The following is a 24704-nucleotide window of genomic DNA, read 5'->3' as shown; positions in this document are numbered from 1 at the left end:
ATAAATCCTAAACATGCAGGCTTTAGTTTAGTTTAAATACACTGAATTATCCTAATTTGGAATAGAAATGGTTGAACAAACATTTGGACAATCAGATGTCCCTGAAGCATGCAGAGTATGACTAAACAAACACTTAAACTGCTTTCCTGAGCAACTAAACTAAACTGACATAAATATGGTTTCAAGGAGGTTCAGTTTATCAGAGGAACAATTCCATTCAACAACCCTGAGGTCTTTGTTAAGGCAGCAAGTTATAATTAAATTTTGTCAGAAAAGGGTTCACCCACATATACACATGATAAACAAAATGCATCAAGTAGGGACAATGCTTCATAGATATTTCACTGCCTGAAAAATAGAAATGAGTGTGAATTTGATCTGGATGCAGACTGTATGATCATTGTTGCTGGTTTTATAGAGCTGTTGCTCCAGCTCTTGACACACATGATTGTTGTTCAGCTTTGGCCATGTTTAAGGCCCTTTAAACCTGAGTAGCTGGATTTCTGACACAAATACTAACCAGAAAAAAAAGTGTTAAAAAAGTGTTAAAACTGAAAAAAAAGAGGCCTATAGATACCATAGAGGGATAGAAGACACTGCTTTTGTTTTTGTCTTAATTGTATTGCATGTGTGTAAAACAAAACTGCAATAAATGTTACATTTTAAAATAAAATGTACAAATATTTTCGGGTCAGTAAGATTTTTTTTTTTAATAATGTCAAACACTGTAATATTGAATATAATGTTTTCTAATTTCATATATTCTAAACATGGGATGTACAGCTGTATTTTCAGCATCATTCCTCCAGTCTTCAGTGTCACATGATCTTCAGAAATCATGATGATTTGCTGCTCGAGATTAATTTCTAATTATTATCCATGTTGAAAACAGCTGTGCTGCTTAATATATTTAACATATATATAAAGTTCAAGAGAACAGTATTTGTTTAAAATCTAAATCTTTACTGACTCTTAATGCAGTATTTTATGCATTAATGCATAGTCTTAATTTCTTAAAAAAAAAAAAAAAAAAAAAAAAACAATAGATAAAAAATTTGAACCGTAGTATTAACATCAACAACTCATAACAAGTGTTCAAGACTCACAGTGCAAACTATTTTGGACCCAACAGGAAACCCACTGCCTCTTTGTGAGCAAAGGCACAGAAGGTGTTATTTACAGACATAGTAAAGTAAAGCATTAAACCAGCCCATTTATTTCTGAAGGTCATATAGAGAGTGGGGAAAAATAGACTTAACTCGCATTATAAGCAGGCTTCTAATGAAGAGTATCTAATGAATCTGTCGTATTAAAATCTTAAAACTAAACACTTTATTATTGTAACTGCTTTGATGAAAGCACTTGATGGTGGCATGTCACCTACACATCACATAAGAGACTCACAATCTCATGCATGTCTGAAAGATGTGCTTCTTTTCTTTATTTGTTTGCATTGTGTTGCTGAATCCAAAAAATACTAGTTAAATGACCATAGTGCAAGTATCTAATACTGTTTTTATAGCTGCACCTACCAGCCATGGTGAAATCGATACACTATATAAACTTAGTGTCTTTTAATGACATCCATTATCATTAAATAAATGATTAAATGTGGTTTACATGACGGATTACTGCAATTGATCATTCATTTCCAGAGGGAGCCGATACTTCATTCATTACTAACATCTGTGTGCACGTCTGCTGGAGGGATTATGAAATATTGATTTATTCTCTTCTCTTGTTGTTTAGCATTCATAGACTGTAAATGCACAACACTGCTGTTAAGGCAGCAAGTTATAATTAAATTGTATCAGTAAGGGATTCACCCACATATACACGTGATAAAAATAAATGCATGGGAGGGACAATGCTTCATGAAATGAGTGTGAATTTGCTGGTTTTATAGAGGTGTTGCTCCAGCTCTTGACACACATGACTGTTGTTCAGCTTTGGCCATGTTTAGGGCCCTTAAAACCTGAGTAGCTGGATTTCTGACACAAATACTAACCAGAAAAAAAGTGTTAAAATAAGTGTTAAAAAAAAGTGTTAAAAAAAGTGTTAAACTGATAAGAAGAGGCCTATAGATACCATAGATACTGCTTTTGTTTTTGTCTTAATTGTACTGCGTGTGTGTAAAACAAGAGTCCCAAAAGACAATTTCTAGAGACAAAAATGCAATAAATGATACATTTAAAAATAAATCTAAAAATATTTTAGGGTCATTAAGATAAAAAAAAAAAAAAAATCTTATGCTCATCAATAATGCATTTATTTGATCAAAAATAATGTCAGAAACTGTAATACTGAATATATTGTTTTTTCTTATTTAATATATTCTAACATGTGATGCACAGCTGTATTTTCAGCATCATTCCTCCAGTCTTCAGTGTCACATGATCATTGTAAATGCACAACACTGCTTGACTTTGGGATTTTAAAGCTATTTATAAATTCCCCTTTTCGATTCCGTATTTACCAAATATCTGTTTTTATCCATTAACTTCTCCATTTCATTTCCTGAGTGAAGCCACCTTTTCTTTTTTAGTCTCAGGTGCATCAGCAGCATGGTTTATTCACTTTGGAAGGCCAAGTCAATATCTAGTTGTTTCCCTTGTTCTACGAAACTCTGAAGCATATAGATTTGATTTGTTTTGCTCCTCCTGTTTGCTTGTTTGTTTGTTTGCTCGCGTTTTGATATTTCAGAAAAATAATTTGCTTTCCCATTGGTATATGACTTACGTGACTTTTCATGTGGTATCATATGGATAAGACATTTTTGGGAAACAGTTTACCCCAAAAATGAAGATTTGCTGACCAACGGATGCTCTGTAGTGAATGGGTGCCGTCAGAATAAGATCTGATAAAAACATCACAATAATCCACAAGTAATCCAGCATTGCATACAGGTAAAATTATGATGCAGTGTCCGATTTGCATGTGTAATAAGTTTCTTTATAAAGCAAATGTTGGGAGGGCCACATATTCCTCCTACTATTTCCTCTGCTGATTTATTTAGCTATCACTTCATCTAATGTTGTCCTGTAAGATAATGAACAATCAAATTTCCAAAACAGCACTCTACCAAGTCTTGGCCAAACATGCAAGTATCACAGACAACCACCATGGTTTGTTTTTATGTGAAGCATGAACATCTGTTACTAATGCATGTGAGCAAACATGACCTTTGTGCTTTTTAATGGCAACTGTTCATGGTGTCAGTGCGACCGGAAAGGATTATTACAGTTTGATGCAATGTCTATGACCAGCATCTGTGCAGTGTTTGTTCTTACCAAATTCTGACTTCTCGCACAGCATGTAAAAAAGCCACTTTTCTCTCGTTTTTTTATCAAATCATTAGCAAATTGAAAGATTTCAGTAAAGAAAAGAAATGCATTGAAATTCATTTTTAGATTTCACCATATTACAAACTTGTTGCACACTGTAGGATCCGTAGGTTTAAACTAATTAAGTACAATTACAATAAAAACAAGTATGTCATTATATTACAGAGATTATGTGGGGAAGGGGGGGACTGTAGCAACATTATGCAACGTTCTATGTTTATGCGTTCCTGTATTTGCACCAGATCTCTAGCCTAAGCACTTGACTTGCATCCTTAGCAACCCATCTGTTTAATTGCTATTTAAACATTATGTGGTCCTTATGAGTGAGTCATTTGGCAGGAAAGTGTCAAGAATGTAAATAAAAGTATAAAAACAAAATTTGCTAGTTTATGTAATCAGAGATTATATAATGTTAAGTATATGCATACACAAGCATGCACATTTACCCTCTGTGCTAACACATCTGATCATGCCACTGTATGTAAATACAGATTTAACATGTTTCACTCATGCATCCCATAATGTGCCCTTTACATGTCTCAAATATAATTGCAACATTTTTTTTCTTGAACTGTGGTGTCTTCTGTATATATAGACTACCGTTTCACAGTTTGGGGTCAGTATTAATATATTTTTTAAGTTAAATAATTTCTACTAGTCGGTATTCAATTTATCAAAAGTTACAGTAATGACTTACAGTAAAAAACTATTTAAAATAAATACTGTACTTTAAACTTTCTAAAAATATATTTTAAAAAATCATAAAATTATTACAAAAATATATTATAAAATTAAATATTAAGCAGCACATTATTTTCAACATTAATAAGAAGAAGGTTTTTTTTATTAAGCACTGAATCAGGATATTATAATTACTTCAAAAGTGTCATATGTCACTGGAGACTGGAGTAATGATGGTGAAAATACAGCTTTGCATCACAGAACTAAATTGCTTTTTAAAATATATTACCATAAAAAAATTTAAAAATCTAATAATTTTTCACAATATTATTATTAATTTAATTTAATTTTTTTACAAATAAATGCAGCCTCGGTAAGCATAAAAACTTCTAAATACCATAAAAAATATGTGATATACTGTATATATCATGGTACTATATGATTATTTAATGATCAATGATGACCACAGACATTACACTGCACTCAAGATGCCATTTTTGAAAGATTATAAAGGATTATATTAAAGGATTATATAAAAAGGTATTCTGGCTACTGTCCAAAAACACCCTGATTCTTTTAGTTATTAACCACTTATTGACCACTTATTTGCTATTGACCTCACAACAAACCACTTGGGGGGAAAAAACTATTTATTTTTGCCACTTCTTATTCAGTGGACATCTATTCCAGTTCTATTTCATGATTATTTGTTCTCATTTCCCCATATTTTAGTCATTTATTCTGAGCTTTTGCACATCCGATTGAAGACATTAATATCAAGAACCAGTCCGCATACATTTATATGACCTTCCCAGCTGAAGAAAAACCAGCACAGATGGAAAACATGAAATCTGTTGTGAGAAGAATAAACCTATTGTTGTGGAGATTCGTGCAGCACAAGTGGCATGAATACATTTTTATTTATTTTTTATTTTGTACCAGTCCATAACTGAAGCAGATTAAATATAAAACAAATCAGTTTCCAATGTATCGCATTTGCTTGACATTTAAATCCTACAATAAGATGCATAAAAATATATCTTATTTACAAAATATATCGTTTAGGATTTTCAATTGTAATTAAAAAAAATATTCCATGAATTAGTATTCAAATTATACAGTAATTAAATGATGAGCCAAACACTTTTGATGAAATTGTTATTATTAAAGTGGACAATAATGGTTTTAATGACCATTATTGCCTTTATTGCACAAAGGGTTTCTAATGAAAATATTATCTGTATTTAACTATTTTCTCATGAAATATATAGCTGTCTTTATATGTTAGATAGGGTTTCTAATGGACTTTATATGAGGGCAATTATATCTTTCTCCAGAGATGTACATTTCCTTATTAAAATAACTATGTCATTTCAGGTATGTGTTAAAGAGGAAAGGGAAAATTATTAAATTGATATATTAAATAAAAAAATGGAGCAAGCATCTCTAGAGTATAAAACAAAATCCGGAGTTGACTTTTTCAAGTACAAATCGATTAGGTCGAATCTATATATAGCTCTCTCACCTAATTAAGGACCTATTAAAAAAAGCACTGTTTTAATAAATGAAGTTTTTGGCTGAATGTTTCTGTTATTTTCTAATTTCAGATGCTATCAGCATGTGATGAAAACTGACTTAAGAAGAAACTCTTCATTAATGAAGCTGAAGTTTCCACTGTGATGTGCAATAATATTGCTAAATCAGTTCATATGTAATTCAGCACATCTGCAACGTGACTGAAAGTCTCGTCTCAGACAAGCACAAATAATGGCTTTTGTGATGGTTAATGCCTCGTATAACTTGTGAGAGATCACAGTTTATTGATCCGTCTCAAATCATTTTAATCGAGATAAAGCGGTGGGCCAGTGTGTGAAAACTAAGGCTTCACAACGATTTTCAGCTGCCAAAAATGAATGTAATCAAAATGCACTTACTGAACTTTTAATGGAGTTCAGACATGAAACGTGACATGAACAATATGAAGATGTTTCTTTAGGTGATCACGTCACTTAAAACTCATTGTTACAGAAATGCAGTACTTGCGAAAAATCTAACTTCTATAAATATAAGCATTTTTCCTTTAGCACTGTTCATAATTTGAACAGAAACATAAATACATTGAAGATAAATAGAGTTGGTTTTGAATTCACGTCGACTTACATTTAAAAATTTAAAGCATTTATTCAGTAAATGTGCAAATATAATGAATAATAAAATAAAATAATCGTTTTTAAACAAAACCACCAAATTATTTATAAACTTTATACAAATTTAAAAAATGGATAGGTGACATATTAATCAAACAAGTATTCTTCCTTATTATTGGATGTGCAAATGTGCCTCTGCTTGCAGAGAACCGTAATAAAAGTTTTGACTATCTAATAAAGATTTGAATATCCAAAACAGATCTTTACACAGAGGTTGTCAGCATGATTCCCAAGTAAGGTAATAAAGTCATTGCCACCGAGTATAAGCCCATTATATATATTCACCTCATGTAGCAGCCCCTTGGCGTCGACAAACGAGACAGAGAGTTTCGACGGGTGCTTAATCTTCTTTATTTCGCTCGCTTTGAGCGCCATTAACCGTGACTTCGAGAAACGTTGTGTTGTAGCACCGTGAAACTACATAAAGAAACAATATACTCATAAATAAAAAACTTGTGTACAAATGACAGATTACTTAAACAAATACACATTTACAGATACCCAAAAGGCAAATAAATTATTACATACATGAGAAATTAACCAAAAGAGCGACAAATAACACGTGCCATACGAAATTATATATTACTTTAAAATACAACATGCAAAACACACAATAAAGACACATACCTCGCTCCGCTTGCCAAAGGGTACTAGATGAACCAAAACGTAAAAGTGCATCCACCTTTTACAATATATATATATCAAACTTTTGTAAACGCCATGTGAGAACCACAATGTGCTCCTCGTCCGCACCTCTTTCTTCTACCTGCGTTACAGCTTACGTTACGTAGAGAGCGTGCGTGCGCACACACAACACATTTAAAGTGACACACACATACATATTTTTGCGGTCATTTACACTCCCACCAATTATGAGATGATGAAAGAACAGAACGAACTGTGAATGAATCAGAACATGATTTCTGAACATCAATATGACCGCCTTCACAGTTTTTATGCATGTGAAGTCTAAAATGTTAGGTTTTATAGAACTTAATTGCATGGTCTGATGCAATGATATCACAAAGCAGTCGCTGATTACTCATTTTCAATAAGTACCACCAATTTTTGGATGGGCCTTTCAATGACTGTGGGCTTGGAGCATTGATTTTGTTTTCGCTCCCCTAACTGCAACTTAACTCGCCTTACAAGACCATCACTTCCTTCACTGGTTTCCACCACTCGGCCTAATTGCCACTGACCTCTGGGAAGCATATCGTCTTTGATGATTACAACATCATTCACTTGAAGGTTACGGCGAGGAATATGCCATTTCTGACGTGCTGCAATGTTGAGAAGGTATTCCTTCTTCCAACGACTCCAAAATTGTTCGATTAGGTATTGAACTCTGCGCCATCTTTTAGTGGCATACACATCTTGTTTTACAAACTTTCCTGGAGGTGGAAGAGCAACATCAGATTTCATCATTATCAGATGGTTTGGGGTCAATGGTTCGAGTGAATTTGGATCATTAATACCATCTACCGTTAGAGGGCGGCTGTTTACAATGGCCATTGCTTCATAGAACAGCGTTCTGAGTGATGCGTCATCAAGCCTGCCTGGGCATAAAGCAAGTGTGGCATTGAGTACATTTCGCACAGTACGTATCTGCCGCTCCCAGACACCTCCAGCATGGCTTGCAGAAGGAGCATTAAAGACAAACTCGCATTGCCTTTCTGTAAGAAAGATCTCTAAGGCGTTGGTGTCAATCTCTTTCAGTGATTTTGCGAATTCATTTTTAGCTCCAACAAAGTTAGTGCCGTGGTCACACTGAAGTTTGCGAACTGCTCCTCTGAGGCTGATAAAGCACCTTAGGGCATTGATAAAGGAGTCTGTAGATAGGTCCTCAATCATTTCAATATGGACTGCACGAGATGATAGACAAGTGAATAATAGGCCATATCTCTTAAGCTCCTTACGAGCTCTCTTCACAATAAATGGCCCGAAACAGTCCATACCACAGTACGTGAATGGAGCGGAAACCTCAACACGTTCTCTGGGAAGTTCTGCCATACGCTGTTCTTCAGCTGGTCGTCTGAGTTTCCGACATTGCACACACTTGTGTATGAACTTAGCGACGGACTTACTGCCTCCAATGATCCAGAATCCATTCATTCTTAACTCCATTTGAGTTTGGCTTCTTCCCTGGTGACGAACTTTGGTGTGGTAATGCGACAGAATTAGTTTAGTGATGTGGTTACCTTTTGGAAGTATTACAGGATGTTTTAGATCTTGACTGAGAGATGAGTGTTTTAGCCTCCCACCAACACGGAGGATGCCATTGTCCAAAATAGGATCCAGAGGGTACAGTGCGCTTGAATTTGGTAGAGCTTCTCCTCTTTCAATTATTTGCATTTCCTTTGAGAATGCTTGCTGCTGTACAAGCTTGATGACCACCTTAGCAGCTCTCTCACGTTCTTCAACTGTCACATGATCACCGTTGTACATCTGTTTGTGGCCCAATCGGTTTATTCTTGCAACCACCCTTAGAAGCATAGACCAAGAAGAGAATCGACTTAAGCGACTGAGGATGTCTGCTCCGTCTCTGACGGAGGTCACAAAGGTTTGGACTAATTTAACTTCAGGATCACCGACAAGCAGGTTCACAGGTGTGTATGGTGTTGCATTTACTTCCTGTTCCCACAGGAATTTGGGTCCTGATAACCACATTGATGTAGAGATGGCAGACGCATTAAGCCCTCTAGATGCATAATCAGCAGGGTTATCTGTTGTATTTACGTAACACCACTGACTAGGATCTGTGACATCTCGTATCAGCTGCACTCGATTTGCGACAAAAACATGAAACCTACGGGCTTCGTTGTTAATGTATGCTAAAACGACCTGCGAGTCTGTCCAGAAGAACTCTTGGTCAATCTTCATTTCCAGCTCATTTTTCAGCATGACACTCATTCTGGCAGATATGACAGCGGCTAAGAGTTCTAACCTGGGAATACTTATGACCTTTGTAGGTGAGACCCTGGCTTTAGCCATCACCAGACAGCAGTGGACTTCACTCTTTTCATTTTTGAAGCGGAGGTAGGAACAAGCACCATATCCTACATTACTCGCATCAGAGAAGTGGTGTAACTCTGTTCTGACTATTTCACTGAAGGTATGTGGGTGATAACATCTTGGTATCAATACTTCCTTGAGTTTCAGAAGATCGTTTTTCCAATCCACCCATTGAGGACGCAAGTCATCAGGAAGTTCATTGTCCCATTCAGTACCTCTACTACAAAGTTCTTGTAGGATACACTTTCCCTGTAGAATAAATGGGGCGACAAACCCAAGAGGGTCATATAGAGAGGCTATAACAGACAGAATACCACGGCGAGTCAATGGTTGATCCTTAAGGTCGATGCTGAAACTGAATGTGTCATCCTTTGTTGACCATTGAATGCCGAGAACACGTCCAGCTGGTGTTGCTTCAAGATTAAAGTCAAGAGGCTTTGATGTTGTTGCCTTTTCTAACGGGTTTAAACAACTCAGAACGTCTTCCTTATTTGAGTTAAATTTGTGAAGCCTCAAACCTCCATGTTTACACACTCTTTGAGCTTGCATTATTAGTTCTTTGGCTTCACTGGTTGAGGGAACACTGGTTAACCCATCATCCACATAAAAGTTCTTCTCAATGAATGCTGAGGCTGAAGGATAGTTAACCTTGTGCTGCTGTGCCAGGTACTTTAGGCCGAAATTAGCACACCCAGGTGAAGACGTGGCACCAAAGAGGTGGACTGCCATGCGATATTCTTGAGGCTCTTTCTCCAAGTCTCCACCCTCCCACCATAAGAATCTCAGGTAATTGCGTTCATCAGGTGGGACGAGAAACTGGTGAAACATCTTCTCTATGTCACAGGTAACTGCAACTGGCTCCTTTCTGAAACGGCACAGCACTCCCACCAAGGAATTGGTTAGATCAGGCCCAGTCAGAAGTGTGTCATTTAATGATATACCACGAAACTTTGCTGAACAATCGAATACCACCCTCAGCTTGTTTGGTTTCTGAGGGTGGTACACCCCATGGTGTGGGATGTACCACACTGTCTCTCCACTTAGTATAGCTGGAGCTTGTTCTGCATCACCTTTGATAATCATTTCTTCCATGAAAGCCTTGTAGTGATCATAATACTGTTTATTGGACTTGAGCCGTTTCTTTAGGTGTTGTAGTCGAGCAGTTGCTAGCCCTTTGTTGTTGGGTAGTGAGGGTCGGCTGCTGCACTTAAATGGGAGAGGAAGCTCGTAATGTCCATTATCCTTCTGATGAATATTGGCACTGAGGTGCTGTATGAAACGAACATCCTCTTGTGACACACATTTATCCTCATAAGCTTTTTCATTGAAATCTGACTCAAGAATTTTCAGGATATCATTGGCCGATGGGACAGGTATTTCCTTTACTGCAACACGGTGGACAAAACTCTGATTTCCTTGTCGGTCAAGGTGTGGATTAGACAGGCCTATAATACTCCACCCAAGCACAGTTCTTTGCGCGAAAGGCTCATTTTCACCACCTATAATTGCTTCCAAGGGAGCTAGAGCAGATGGGCAGTCAAATCCAATTAAAAGTCCGACTTCACAGTTCAAAAGTGGTGACAGCTGACTTGCTAAGTGTCTGAGGTGACTCCACTGAAGCGCTGTGTGCTTGGTGGGAATATACGACTTGTCTACTGGAATGAAGTCTCTTGTGTATGCTTGCTGTAGTGGTATAGAACTTGCAGATTGTAGTCCTCTTACTTTAAGTCCACAGACTCTCTTACTGGCAGTGATCGTGTCAGCAGCTGTCATGGTGCTGAGCCTCAATTGCACAGGTTGTGAGACAACATTCAAACTTTCAAGAAGATCTTCCAAGATGAAACTTGAGTCGCTCTGGGTGTCAAGTAGAGCATAAGTTAGTACTTCTCTTTGGGGTTCGTCCACTGTAGAGATGAAAACTGGTACAATGCTGGAAGTAGCAGGAGAACATTGAGTGAGTGCGTGTGTCATGACTTTATGAACTTCCTCACTTGCTTGAACATTCGTAGATGCTCCTTTAGGGTCCTTTGAAGGAGCTTTATCCCTTTCTTCATGTAAGCAGGTAGGATGACTTCGACCACACGTACCACATGTATGTCTTCTTCTACAGTCTTTACTCATGTGTCCCTTTCGGAGACATCCGAAACAGAGGTGGGTTTCGTGAATGAAGGCTTTCTTTTCTTCAATAGTCTTTCTAGCAAATGTAGAGCATTGGGCAATGTGATGTTTTTCATCTTTGCAGAAAAGGCACGATGTCTTTGGCTTAGAGCTGTACGTCTCTGGTCCTTTTGAGCTCAAGTCCTTCACCTGAACCTTTGTACTGAGAGCCTTAGCACGCTTGGGGAACCTTTCATCTGTGTTCCTTTGATTCACAAATAGTGCAGAGGTTATAGGGTTACAAGCTATTTTTGCTTCCTTTTGCAGAAATTCTGTGAAGCATTTGAAACTTGGATAGTCACCTGATGTGTCTAGCTCTTCCACCACGATTCGGTTCCACTTTCTCACAATCCATTCGGGGAATTTCTTTAACAGCTTGTGGTTTTCTTCAGAATCATTTAGGATGGCTAATCCTTTTACGTGAGGAATTGCCTCGACACAACCTTGTAGGAAATCTGTGAAGTCTCGTAATGCCAGTGGGTCATTTGCTCCAATTTTGGGCCATCTCATCAGCTTGTCTCGAAACGCTCTTTGGATGACGAACGAGTTCCCGTACCTTTCCTGTAACACTTTCCAGGCACCTTGATACGCATCCTCAGAATTTCTGTAGAAATATCCCTCCACCGCTTTGCGAGCTTCCCCAGCAAGGTAATTCTTCAGATAGAACATTTTTTCACCAGAAGGAAGAGGTTTTCGATCAATGAGGGCCATGAATGACATCTTCCAATCTATGAATTTTAAAGGGTCACCAACAAAGACAGTGGGTTCTGGAACAGGCAGCCGATGTGTGCTTAGTGAGTTTGCTATTGCTTGAGCTAGATTTGCAGTTTCCTGAGGTGATGTAACTCCATATCCTTCACATGATGCTTGCTGAGGTAGGAACGACTGTGCTTCCGGGTTCAGTTGAGATGTAAGCTCTGTCCTTTGGCAGCCAGTGTGAATGCTAGGGCCTTCGTCATCTTCACAGCGATGAAGGTTGCCTTCTAAATCGTTATACACTTTGACACGAGCTGCTGCTACTTTAACTTCTTTGTCAACTTGTAGCTGTTGTAGCCGTTTCTTTTCCTCAACTAGCCTTAACTGCATTTCAGCCTCCTTCTGCTTTATCTCCGCTAACATTCTCAATTCACAAAGCTTCCAGTCATGCTCCATCTTATCAAGCTTAGCTTGTTGATTGTGAATTTCTTGTAAAGCTTTAGCTTGTTCCAGTTTCGCTGCAAATTCTGCCTGTGCATCAGCACGCTTACTTGAGACTTTAGAAGTCTTGGATTGGTTATCGGATCCCAGTGATGACTCTGAAACGACTGTGTTTGTTACTGTACATCCAAAGACGGATCCATATTCATCCTTATTCAGCACTTGCCTTACTCTTTCCTTCACAAGTTCTTCGTTGTAACTTTCATTAAATGTTTCCAGTCGTTTACTGACAAGATCAGTGATCTCTGCAGTTAGTTCAGCACAGGCATCCATACGTTTAACAATGTCTGGAGTAGTAGTGTGGTTACGCAGAATTGCTTCATAACGCTGATAGACTGAATCATGTCTGCCTTGAATGTCCTGCTGTATTTGATCCAGGTCTTCACGTGTACAGAATGTTTTCAAATTTGATCTAGCCTCTCTTGCAGCCTGCTTCCAGGACTCATATGTCTTATGGAAGGACTTTTCCTGTTTCTTTGCTTCGAGCTCATGCATCTCTCGACCTTTCTCTGTTAAGCTTCTTTCACGTGAGCTTGCTCTGAGCTGTTGCACTGGTGGGTTACTTATTTCTTCAGCTGGAAGTGGTATCTCCTCAACTGGTTCAACTTCCTTTTCAGGTGGGTTTTCCATGGCCTCTTTAATGTTGTTTACTTCTTTAAACTGGGCAACTTAAGCTATAAGTGATACCATTTCCATCAGACCTCTAAAATGTAAGCACTCAAAATGTTAGCAAGGAGAATCAACACAAATGCACAACTGTAAACACTTTTAACATTTAAATATTTCCCTTGTAATAGATCAGAAATGTCAGTTTACAAACAGTAATAAAGTTAACTGTACTCTTTGTGTATGACTTTTTAAATGTCCAAGATAAATCTTCAACAATCAACGTTCAAATTTAACACACAAGTTTTTATAGTCTTTAAATAATCAAGCAAACTTGAATATTTTCTTGTGATTTGACTTATTCAATTTAAATGTCTCTTGTAGTTTTATCCTTCAATTTAAAAGTCCAAAAAATATTCTCCTTTTCATTTGAACATGTCAACTTACAGAGTTCCAATGAATGGATGCAGCTCACGTGGGAATACGATTTAACTCACAGTCTCAATCTCATCTGTAGTGTTAAACGGTGCCTTGTTACCGCCTTGCGATCTTTCCCTTTAACCAGTTATAATTACGTCACGATCCGCTGTGACTGCGCAAACGTCCGCTGCGCCGTGCTGATTGATCCTCGTGCGGCGTTGTGATGAACTCTCTCGAACAGGGCAGCAGCGAAGTAATGCAGAGTCCCGATAAGCGTCGAGTTTCACTGTAGCAGCCCCTTGGCGTCGACAAACGAGACAGAGAGTTTCGACGGGTGCTTAATCTTCTTTATTTCGCTCGCTTTGAGCGCCATTAACCGTGACTTCGAGAAACGTTGTGTTGTAGCACCGTGAAACTACATAAAGAAACAATATACTCATAAATAAAAAACTTGTGTACAAATGACAGATTACTTAAACAAATACACATTTACAGATACCCAAAAGGCAAATAAATTATTACATACATGAGAAATTAACCAAAAGAGCGACAAATAACACGTGCCATACGAAATTATATATTACTTTAAAATACAACATGCAAAACACACAATAAAGACACATACCTCGCTCCGCTTGCCAAAGGGTACTAGATGAACCAAAACGTTAAAGTGCATCCACCTTTTACAATATATATATATCAAACTTTTGTAAACGCCATGTGAGAACCACAATGTGCTCCTCGTCCGCACCTCTTTCTTCTACCTGCGTTACAGCTTACGTTACGTAGAGAGCGTGCGTGCGCACACACAACACATTTAAAGTGACACACACATACATATTTTTGCGGTCATTTACACCTCATATGGATCAAGATATCTGGTGATGAACAAGCTTATAACCAGCTCAAAATAACCTCTTAATTTCAGACTGAAGCAATAGTTTGCCGTTTTAACATCTACTGCAACTGAACATGCATCTTTTTGCAAAATTAATTCAAATGAAATTCTATGACTACCGTTTCAAAGCACAATACAAAACTGTGACGTTCATTCATTCCTCTGACGCGCTTTAGTCAGCTGCGCTAAATCCGGAAGCGCGAATAGGTACTTTCCGGCTCCCCGCCAAAATAAAAGCCTGCTGTCTTTAAGTTTGAATTTGATGTAAACGCTTTTGTTTATTTATTTTTAGACGCTTTTTTTCCATAGCGACTTAAAATTGGGGAATACAAAAATCGATTCTTCTTAAAGAGGCAAACAAACAAAGTGGTAGAAAATATTAGCATTTTATTTTTAAGTTTATTTACTGTAAAATAAATGCATTTGTATTTAATACTAGGATTTCTTTTTATTTTTAATGATATTATTGCACACTATTATTTAGTTTATTTACTGTTTTTTAATATAAAAAAATAAATAAATAAATTGTAATACTATTATAACTATTATTAATTCATTTTTTATAGTTGCAATTCATCACTTGATTTGATTTTATAGTTGAATAGCCACGCTATTTGCAGTGTGAGGACCAAACCAAATCTCCAGGTTCTCTTATGAGAACCAGGCTGAAAAAATAATATGCACCCCTGATTATACCTTATTATATTACTAGATGTAGTCGCTTGTATGGTGGACAAGATGGTGAACTAGCTTACAGTATAATTAGAAAAACATTTATTACAGAAAATTACTTTGTTTCATTGCTCATTTGGTAACATACAGTAATGAACTTTACAATGGAAGTGCACTGAGGAACGCATCAGAGGATTCAAAAACAAACCTGTGCTTGTGTGTTTGTGATATATATATATATATATATTAAACTTTTTTTTATGTGACGTCATGATTTGATAAAAACAAAGGCTTATTATTGTATGTTCCTGTGACATTTCATTAATTGTATACCTTTTAAATTCACTCAGCAGTATTTTGGTACTTGCTACATTTGATCTTTCCCCTTTCCTTTTGTTCTTTTCATGGCTTTTGAAAACTTGCATCTGATGTTTCTCTAAGTTGCTTCGGGTACCAAGCTTCATTGCATGAATTAATTGCTTTCTCTGAATCTTTAAAGTCTGTCCACGAGCGATCGTACATGTGTGGATATATCTGTAGCAGCTCAGCTATTCGACACGGTGTATTTATGTTGCTAGTGACTTGGAGACGTTGTTCTCTTGCCGCCTGCCTTCCGCTGAATGAGAAACATCAAAGAAGGTGGAGTTTTCAGCAAAAACGTCATTTTTGGTTTGAACTAACTTTGGCCTGAATTTGTTTGAAATAACATTAAATCAGTTTGTTCTTGTCAATTACGTTTGAAGAATATTTTTTTAATCCTTTTTTTTATATTTTGTTGTTTTTGATTGCTTCCATTGTCCTCGTTTGTAAGTCGCTTTGGATAAAAGCGTCTGCTAAATGACTAAATGTAAATCTAAATGTAAGTATACCGGGCCTTAAAGGTTTCCTGTAATGAATCCATGTGTTTTTGTAAGAAAAAGATCTATATTTTAATCATTAAACACTTTTCTCTCACTTCTGCTGACTGTCATATGCGGATGTGCCTTTTCCTTTAACATCTACTGCTGAAATGTCCTGTAGAGTTAACTCTATAAACTTCATCCGTCCTCTATGAGGAATAAAGCATATTAATGCTTGTCATCATTTCTGGTTAGAGCATCTCATGCAAGATGATCCCCAATCATTTAGGGGATTCGAGCATGTTTTCTTGAGCAGTACTCTTAAGTGGTTATATAAAATATTAGTATGAGAAAAATCACAGTAACTGTTTCTCCTGTTCTTTCTGCTTTTGCATGCACAAGGGGAAATGACTTGCACTTGGGTTGACACTGACAGGTGGATCTCAGGTGTGTTTTGCCTCCACCGAGCTGGTCATAAGAGCAGAAACAGCATCACATGCCACTAACACTCGAGAAGAGACCTGAGACCTGAGGCTAGTTCCTGGACCACTGGGAAAACCTGCTTTTTTAACCTGAACTACATCTGTGTCCGTTTTCATTTTTAATTCTAGCAGACATCCAGACCATATGCATCGCATTTGCAATTTAAATGCGAATCTGTCCCTTCCCATCTCCCCCGTCTAACATATAAGAGGTCTTTTTTTTAGTTCTTGCACAACGGACAGAGTTACTACTCACGCTGGAGTTTAACTATTAATGTCACTCGCTTGAATAATTGATATCACAATTTATTAATCTCAACAGGAGCACCAGACCTGAAGTGACCAAGTAAAATAGAGATAATGTGGGTATGTATGTGGCTTTGACAATTTAACAAGGATAGTACAAGGAGACTGAAGTCCTAAACTTACTACATTTACAGAAGGGCTGAAAAGTGCTTAGAGTTTTTATAAAACACTTTATAGTTCCAAAGAATAAATGTGCAGGCACATTATCATAAAACTAAACAGAGAAGTGAAACATAAAAACACAATTTGCGTCAGCCTTCTCTAGAAATGTTGATGATTAACTAGTTTAAAAAAAAAGAAAAAGTAAAAAAAAACACACTTGAACAGTAAAACATTTAATATATTATTTATCTTCACGTGAGAACTTGTATATTTGACTCATTACATATATTTTTATAACAATTATATAATCAGATTAAATGATCCAGATTACTTATAATCAATTACAACCCAGCGCTACATGTATGTGTATGTATATACACACAAAAATATAATAAAACCAGCAATACTGTCAAATGTTATTTAAAAACTGAATAAAAAGTTGAAAATAAGATAGTATTGTGAATGCATTCAGTGTATTGAAGCAAAAGCGTGCTACTTGTATTTTTGATGTATCCTCTTTAATAATGCAACAAATCTGATACTTGATTTTTGAAGTGCCATGCATTCACATTATCATATTTCATGAACATCACCCAGTCACACGTCATGAAAAAAGACAAAACCACTAGAAGGCAAGCCTCCAAACATTAGCTGAAAAGCTAACACTTCTGGTCTGGCAGTACATTTTGTTTTGTTTTGTTTTTTGAATGGACGTCCATGGAGGAAAGGCTTCACTACGCTGAATAAACAGCTTTTTAGAGAAAAAGGCTTATCATTTAATGAACCAACAGCTCATCTGCTAATCTTCAACATGTTTTACACTAAACAATACTTTTGGATTAAACTATTTTTTAGAAAAATGCAAATTTAAAAAATGCACTGCATTCACTTAAACTAGAACGAGATGTTTCATCACTGTCACTTCACCCTGAGATGAAACTACAATATGCACATAAATAAGAGTCAGGTCTACGTCTCAGTAAGACGGATGAAGAGCTTGAGCTCACTCATGGATACTTAATAGAGTATCTGTGGGTTGTGTGCGAGGGTGATTTGTCTTTTCCATTGGAGAAATAATGATGATGTATTTAACGAGATAATACCGAGCCCATTAGAGAAACCTTCACTCTCTGTTTATGATTGTCGATTTCTTTTTCTCACACTCCCAGAGCTCTCAATGCATGTTTATCTATTGCTAGATTAAAGTAAGTAGACTTTAGGGAATGTTTATAGATATATTTATGCGTGACATTTTGAGTGCAATGATGAATCATGTCCAGTAAGCACAGATGTGTGTTGATTTATTTGATTTAATGTTGATTTTAAAATCAGGGATAAACACTTGTGATCTTATCAGCCTGAAATTACTCAATTTGTCAATCATCTGCCTCCTTTTTCTTCAACTCCAGCTAATTTCTCTTACTGTTAGAGGTCTTTCCTCGCTTTGGACTGTGATTGTCCAGTGCACAGACAGTCCAGACGCTTCTTCTGTTGGAAACACCTCAAGATTTTGACAACATAGTAAATGGTCCTTAAAGATGACCTCACTTTGAAGACAAATGAGGATAAGGCAGTAGTAGCAAGGTATTTGCACATGCATTATTGAAATTATCTATGTGCACTGAATCAAAGGTCATGCATTTGTGAAAAGTAGGATAGTTGAACACTGAGCTCCTGTTTAGGAGATATCCTCCACTGCTATCTTCTGTAAAATTAATTTAAGAGCATAAAAAAGAGCCTTAAAAGATTCTTAAAGAGCCATGGTGGTGTTTTTATAAAATTATGCAACATATGCTCTTAAAATCAGCATAACAGCAAAACTGAGTTGAAATCGTTGTGCTACTAATGTCATTAAATAAAAAAATATTTTTTTAACACTACACCTGTCTTCCATGGTTCGGACTTGTAGATATCCCTGGTTCACACTATGAAAAAACAAGAGGCCTGAAAGTATCTTAATGCTAATAAATATATTCATATACAATGTCATTCAGAGGGCATGTGTATCCAGGTACATGTCCTAATTAAATACTAGATCCGTTTTAAATTAATAGCCAATCAGTGTGAAGACTGGGTAATCTCATCACGAAACGGCAGCTGCACAATCATCATTTAATAAATCCAGAGCAGACGGATCACACCGCTTCATTCTCAAGAACTAGAGAAGCACTAAGCAATCCTTCCCAGCCTTCCTCAAACCACTTCTCATAAGCTTTTTTTTTTTTAATGGATCGAGCATCATAGGAGACTGGGTTTGTATATATTCCTGAAAACCCCTCAAGTGCTTGTTGAAAGAATACGAGACTGCTATATAAATGTGTCTACTAAGCGAGAGCAGACGTAATGTGCTGGGGAAAAAAAATAAGGAAAAATGTGTCCCGTGAGTATCAAAAGCATTCTTTAAAAAATAAATTAAAAGAAGGTCAGAATGAAGAGACGGAGGAGCGCTGTAACACGTTTGTTCAATGCCACTCTGACATATAGATCGATGGCTGACTGAATGAACAGTTCGATCACATAACACTTTATTATAGCCATATGTGAACGTGAAAACTGCACAATCAATACAGTGGACCACAGGAAGGACACTAGCTCCTCAGACGTGTCAAACTAAATCAGGGTCTCTCAGCGCCCCCCTCGTGATGTCACTCGAGGTGTGTTGACCCTGTTCTCCGTCTGGAGCATGGACAGTACACTCAGTTGTCAGTCTTAATTTCTGCTGTACGGTGGACACGTCCAGAGAGTCGTCTTGACATTCGAATGAGGGAAGATGCCAGAGCAGTTTAGTACTGTCTGATGCTTAATTAACAGAGGAGTCGTATTAAATGAGCAACAATATGGAGCAGTTATGATTGGATAGATATCTGACGTGACGTGTGCAGCGAACAGCCAAACAGCTTTTTTACTATATGAATATATGTGACCCTGGAGCACAAAAACATTCTTTATTCGCAAGAGAATTTTTGTAGCAATGGCAAAAAAAAAAAAAAAAAAAAAAAAACACAAAATTATTGATTTTGTTTTATGCCAAAAATCATTAGAATATTAAGTAAAGATCATGTTCCATGAAGATATTTTGTACATTTCCTACCGTGAATATATCAAAACTAAATTTTTGATTAGTAATATGCATTGCTAAAAACCTCATTTGAATTTTTTTTTTTTTTCTTTGCACTCTCAGATTCCAGATTTTAAAAATAGTTAACAACAAACCACACATCAATGGAAACCTGATTTATTCAGCTTTCAGATGATGTATAAATCTCAATTTCCTCTAAAATTGAATTCTTTATTAGCCTACACTTTCCTGTGCACAAAAAAAAACTGTGATTTGTGGAGTCCATGCAGCTCGATAAATAAATAAATGTTTTATATTAAAAAAAAATTGACACTAAACGGGTTGTAGATTCAAATCCCAAGTACCATGTGTTGCATCCATCATAAACCACCACCACTGTGTTCAACACCCTCGGGTTCCTCCACGAGGATTGTTCTTGGACCAAAGTCACTTTGTATTAAAGCTTCACCTTAACGACTTGATAAGAAGAAGCTACTCACCTGTCCACACTGATCACGCACAGAGTCATGATGGATGCAGTGCAGCACATCACATCCATGCCGATGAAGATGTTACAAAAGACCTCTCCAAAAAGCCACTTTCCTCCCGTGAGGTCCGTCACGATCACGAACGGCATCACCACGATAGCCACGGAGAGATCCGCCACGGCCAGAGACACCAGCAGATAGTTGGACGGCTGTCGGAGCTTCTTCACGACGCACACCGCGATCACTACCAGCATATTCCCAATCACCGTCACGGTGGTGATGATGGCCAGCATCATTCCGATGACGATCTTCTCCGACGCGGTGAAATCGAGCAGCTGCTCCCCGCAGGATGTGTTCCACATGGCCACTGAGATGTTGTAGAAGGAGTGTGAGGAACCATTGAGAACTTCCGACGCGAGCTCAGGGCGAGAGAACGAGAAGAAATCCAGCGAGCGCGATGAGTTGAACATCATCCCTGCGCCTGATGATGATGATGATGATGAAGAGCTCGCCAAGAGTGCGCTCCGCGCGCCAGACGCATGCTGAAGCGAGCGCAGATCCACGGTGTCTTCGGGCTCTCCGAAACAAAAAAGGCAAGTTGTGCGGAAACAGCAGATTGAAACTTAAACAACCGTGAAGAAGGAGGACAATCCCCAGGGTTTGGGAGTATAACGCGCGCGTTTGGAGAAGCTGTGCCTGACTTGATGGAATGATGACAGCTCGGAAGCGCGTGAGAATTGCGCACTCTAGTAGGTTAAACGCGTAACTTTCTCATCAAAGGGAAGTGGTCTCAGCTCCACCTACATTGAGATGTTTTCTGTCTTCTATTTTGGAGGAAGCGCATCTCTCAGTTTATGTCTCTGGCACTGGTTCCTTTACTGTTTCTGTAGTTTTATGCCTGGTTGCGTAACAACATAGATAACATTTTATATAGCATCGCACATGCTATATTTTTGGACATGTTAGAATTAGGACAGTGAAAATAAAATGATTTTCCTATACAATCTCACAGATGTCATCACTGTTTTGAGAAAACACGCATGGCCCACAAGCACCATTTAAAGCAACTTTTTAAATAAAACCTAAAATATTAATTTTATGCATACATTATAAACAAACATTAATTATAATACTTTATCACCATCTTCGTGATAATTATGTTAATATTAATAATAATAATAATAATATGAACGCCGTTTTTAAATTCATCAGGAAACTTGTTTTGCATATTAGAGTTGGACTAGCTGACGTGGGACTAGGGGCGGGGTTTTGAACAGAGGGCGGGGTTTTGGAGATTGAGTGGGTGGTGTATTAATTCACAGGCTGAAATTTCTTATGCAAACTTTTATTTTAACCTTGTTTTTTTAAATGTTTTAGGTTCAGACTCTGAAAGGGCCGATTCATGACAGAAAAGTAAAGCCAGGCTGCTTCAGGGGAAGTTGTCCATGATGTAACTGTACTGTAAGTCACTTTGGATAAACCGCCAGCTGAAAATGCTTATAATTTCAGACTTTTTCAGAACACCACGCAGAGCTCTAAGAGAACAAAAGCCATGAAAATTTGAACAATCGAAACCAATCAGCTGACAGCTACGGAAACAGTGCTTGAACAAAACAACAACAAAAAAGACATCCTGTACTGAAAGTGAATGGTGAGCACTCAGCCTCGTGGAGTTAAGTGGCATGAAAAATGAATCTGTACTGAAGTGGAGAACTGCACAGAGCAGGACAGCATGTTCCCGGGCCAATGTGGTCAAAGCGGCTATCATCACCATCATCTTCATTGTCATTGTCCAACAGATGGGGCATGTCACCCCCAGGGCCTTATGTTAGTATCTGAATGCATCATTTCTTTTTTCTAATTTTATAAAGTTATGAATTAAAGCTACAGGATTAGATTTTTGGACTGAAGTTAGGAATTCAATTTACTCACTCGGTCCATTTGAAATGTAGAGGAGACTGTTTTTTCATCGGAACAGGTTTGGAGAAATGTAGCATTCCATCACTTGCTCACCAATGAATCCTTTGTAGTGAATGGGTGCCGTCAGAATAAGAGTCCAAACAGCTAATTAAAACATCACAATTACCCACGCAACTCTAATCCAAGATTCTGACCAAAATAACAGTCCACAATCCATAATACGGTTGTCTTCACACATCAAATTTTCACAGATAAATTTGTTCGGATGAGTAAACTTTTACACTTAGGGAAGCAATGTTATGGTATTATTACAAATACCCAGCTTTTTTCACTTCACAAGATGTTAAATTATGAACTAGGGCGTGTGGAAAATTGTGTTTTCATCAGCTGTTTGGACTCTCATTCTGACGGCACCCATTCACTCGTGAGCAAGTGATAGCTTTATTTCTCCAAATCTGTTCTGATGAAGCAACAAACTCATCATCATGGATTGTCTCAAGGGGATATTTTCATTCTGTCATCATTTACTCACTCAAAACATATTTCCAGTGTGGACAAAACAATTATAATGGAAGTCAATGGGAACCGAAACACTTTTGGGAGGACTGTCCTTTTAAACTAATTTCACGCTTGCTAGAAAGGCCAGTGTTCCAGTTACCAGAAGTCACCATGCCAGTAAAGTGGCTGTATGCTATGACCCAAAATATGTTGGCTTTTCTTTCGATGTTCAAGGTCAAGTGTTGCTAGAAAGATAAAAGCCAAGCAGCTTTTACCCAGCATGCTCACTGCTTCCCTCAAGACGTATTGGTCAATATTCAGAGTAGCGTTACATGCAGAGCGCTGCTGATGAGTGTCAGCTTAAATTAATATTCATTGCAGTGATTTGCTTCTGATGAGAGCTGCTGCTAAAATTACCTCGTTTATATTGAAAGGCTACAATTCAGTTATGAGTCAGGGAAACATGTTTGTTTATGCTCAAATCTCATATGTGTAAGTCTATAATTTAATAACATTTCTATGATAAAGATAATAATTTTTTTTTTTCAAGAAGAGAATGAGATCAAGACATGACACAGATCTAACACGAACCTGCATCAAGCAATGCGTCTTAATCACAATTTGACATTTAATTTAGAAAACTAAATCTCTGAAGTATCTGAAGTAGTTTGTTCCTCATCAAAAATAAATGGACAGAACATTTAAAAAAAGAGAGTTTGAAAAAATTATTTTACTCGATTTGGGTTTACAAGAAAATACAAGTTTAATTCAATGTGTTTTTTGCGTTTACTATTATTATTTTGTACATTTATTAGCAATTTCTGAGTGAAAATTGTTTTAAAGTAAATTCTACACACTTTTCTCATTGTAAGAAATAAAAATGTTTCCGTCCGCTGCCTTTGCTTCACAGTTCAGTATATTGTGAAGTGACTGCATGCACTTTTATTTATTTTAATGACAACAGTTTTGAGCCTTTTATAGTTTGTTGCTTTATAGATATTATCCGCTTTTTGTTGATCACCTTAATCTCCACCCTTAGGATTTGGGATCATGTGGCAGAGCTAAGTTTCCTTCCAGTAATTATGTTCTCTCTCTGTAGACATTTTAATAATTAATTGAGATGTCTGCTAAGCTTGAAGATATGTTTGTGGCTGCATAATAAAACAGTGTTTACTCTTGTGTTTTTACAATCATACAGCACAGGGGAAATAAAGAAGAAATGTGTCCAGAACTATGGCAGTGGCAAGAACATGAATTCTCATGCTGCAAAGGTTTACAGGAGTCCTTTGGGGAAAAGGGGTGAACACTTTGATGAACTATTCAAAGTGCAAACTATTTTAAATAGACGATTCCTTATGCTATTTGTCTTTTGGACTGAAGTTTTCATGATGACTTTTGAAACATTTCATGCAATCCAGATTTATTTTTACTATGCTTGTTGAAGCTTGCATTCAAAACCAAACCAGTTTTTGCTGCATTCACATTTAATGGAACTCTCCAAACATGAAGGGGTTAAAGCTTTGCCTTTTTATTTATTTATTTTTTGAATGCCTGGGCACAGTTGAATTTTTTTTTTTTTTCTCTGTAGAGGACATTTGTATTTCATACATTTCTGTGAGAACACACACGTCCTTGTTTTAAGTGCTGTGTCATAAAGAGGACATCCTGGGCTTTTAGAGACAATAAATTTAACAGTTTTTCCATAGCAGTGACCTTTCCTGGGTTATTTTTAGAAATATCTCACAAGAAGGAGAGCAGGTATGCAGTATTTTTCTCGTAAACATTTGTACTGGATTGATTTTACAAATAAACAT

At 37.1% G+C, this 24704-nt stretch overlaps 1 protein-coding gene across 1 annotated transcript in view; it reads right to left on the bottom strand.

Moving 5' to 3' along the window:
- Window positions 1-21181, bottom strand: part of LOC127958836 (5-hydroxytryptamine receptor 7) — a 32920-nt gene extending 11739 nt beyond the window's left edge. Inside the window, exon 1 of the mRNA XM_052557847.1 lies at window positions 20485-21181. Coding sequence (XP_052413807.1) covers window positions 20485-20945 — 461 coding nt within the window. The 5' untranslated portion in view covers window positions 20946-21181. The remainder of the gene's footprint in view (window positions 1-20484) is intronic.
- Window positions 21182-24704: the final 3523 nt, after the last annotated feature.

The sequence above is a fragment of the Carassius gibelio genome, chromosome B5, assembly GCF_023724105.1.
Source record: "Carassius gibelio isolate Cgi1373 ecotype wild population from Czech Republic chromosome B5, carGib1.2-hapl.c, whole genome shotgun sequence".
Taxonomy (NCBI): Eukaryota; Metazoa; Chordata; class Actinopteri; order Cypriniformes; family Cyprinidae; genus Carassius; species Carassius gibelio.
Note: the sequence above shows the minus strand (reverse complement) of the source record. Positions and strands in the feature narration are given on the sequence as shown.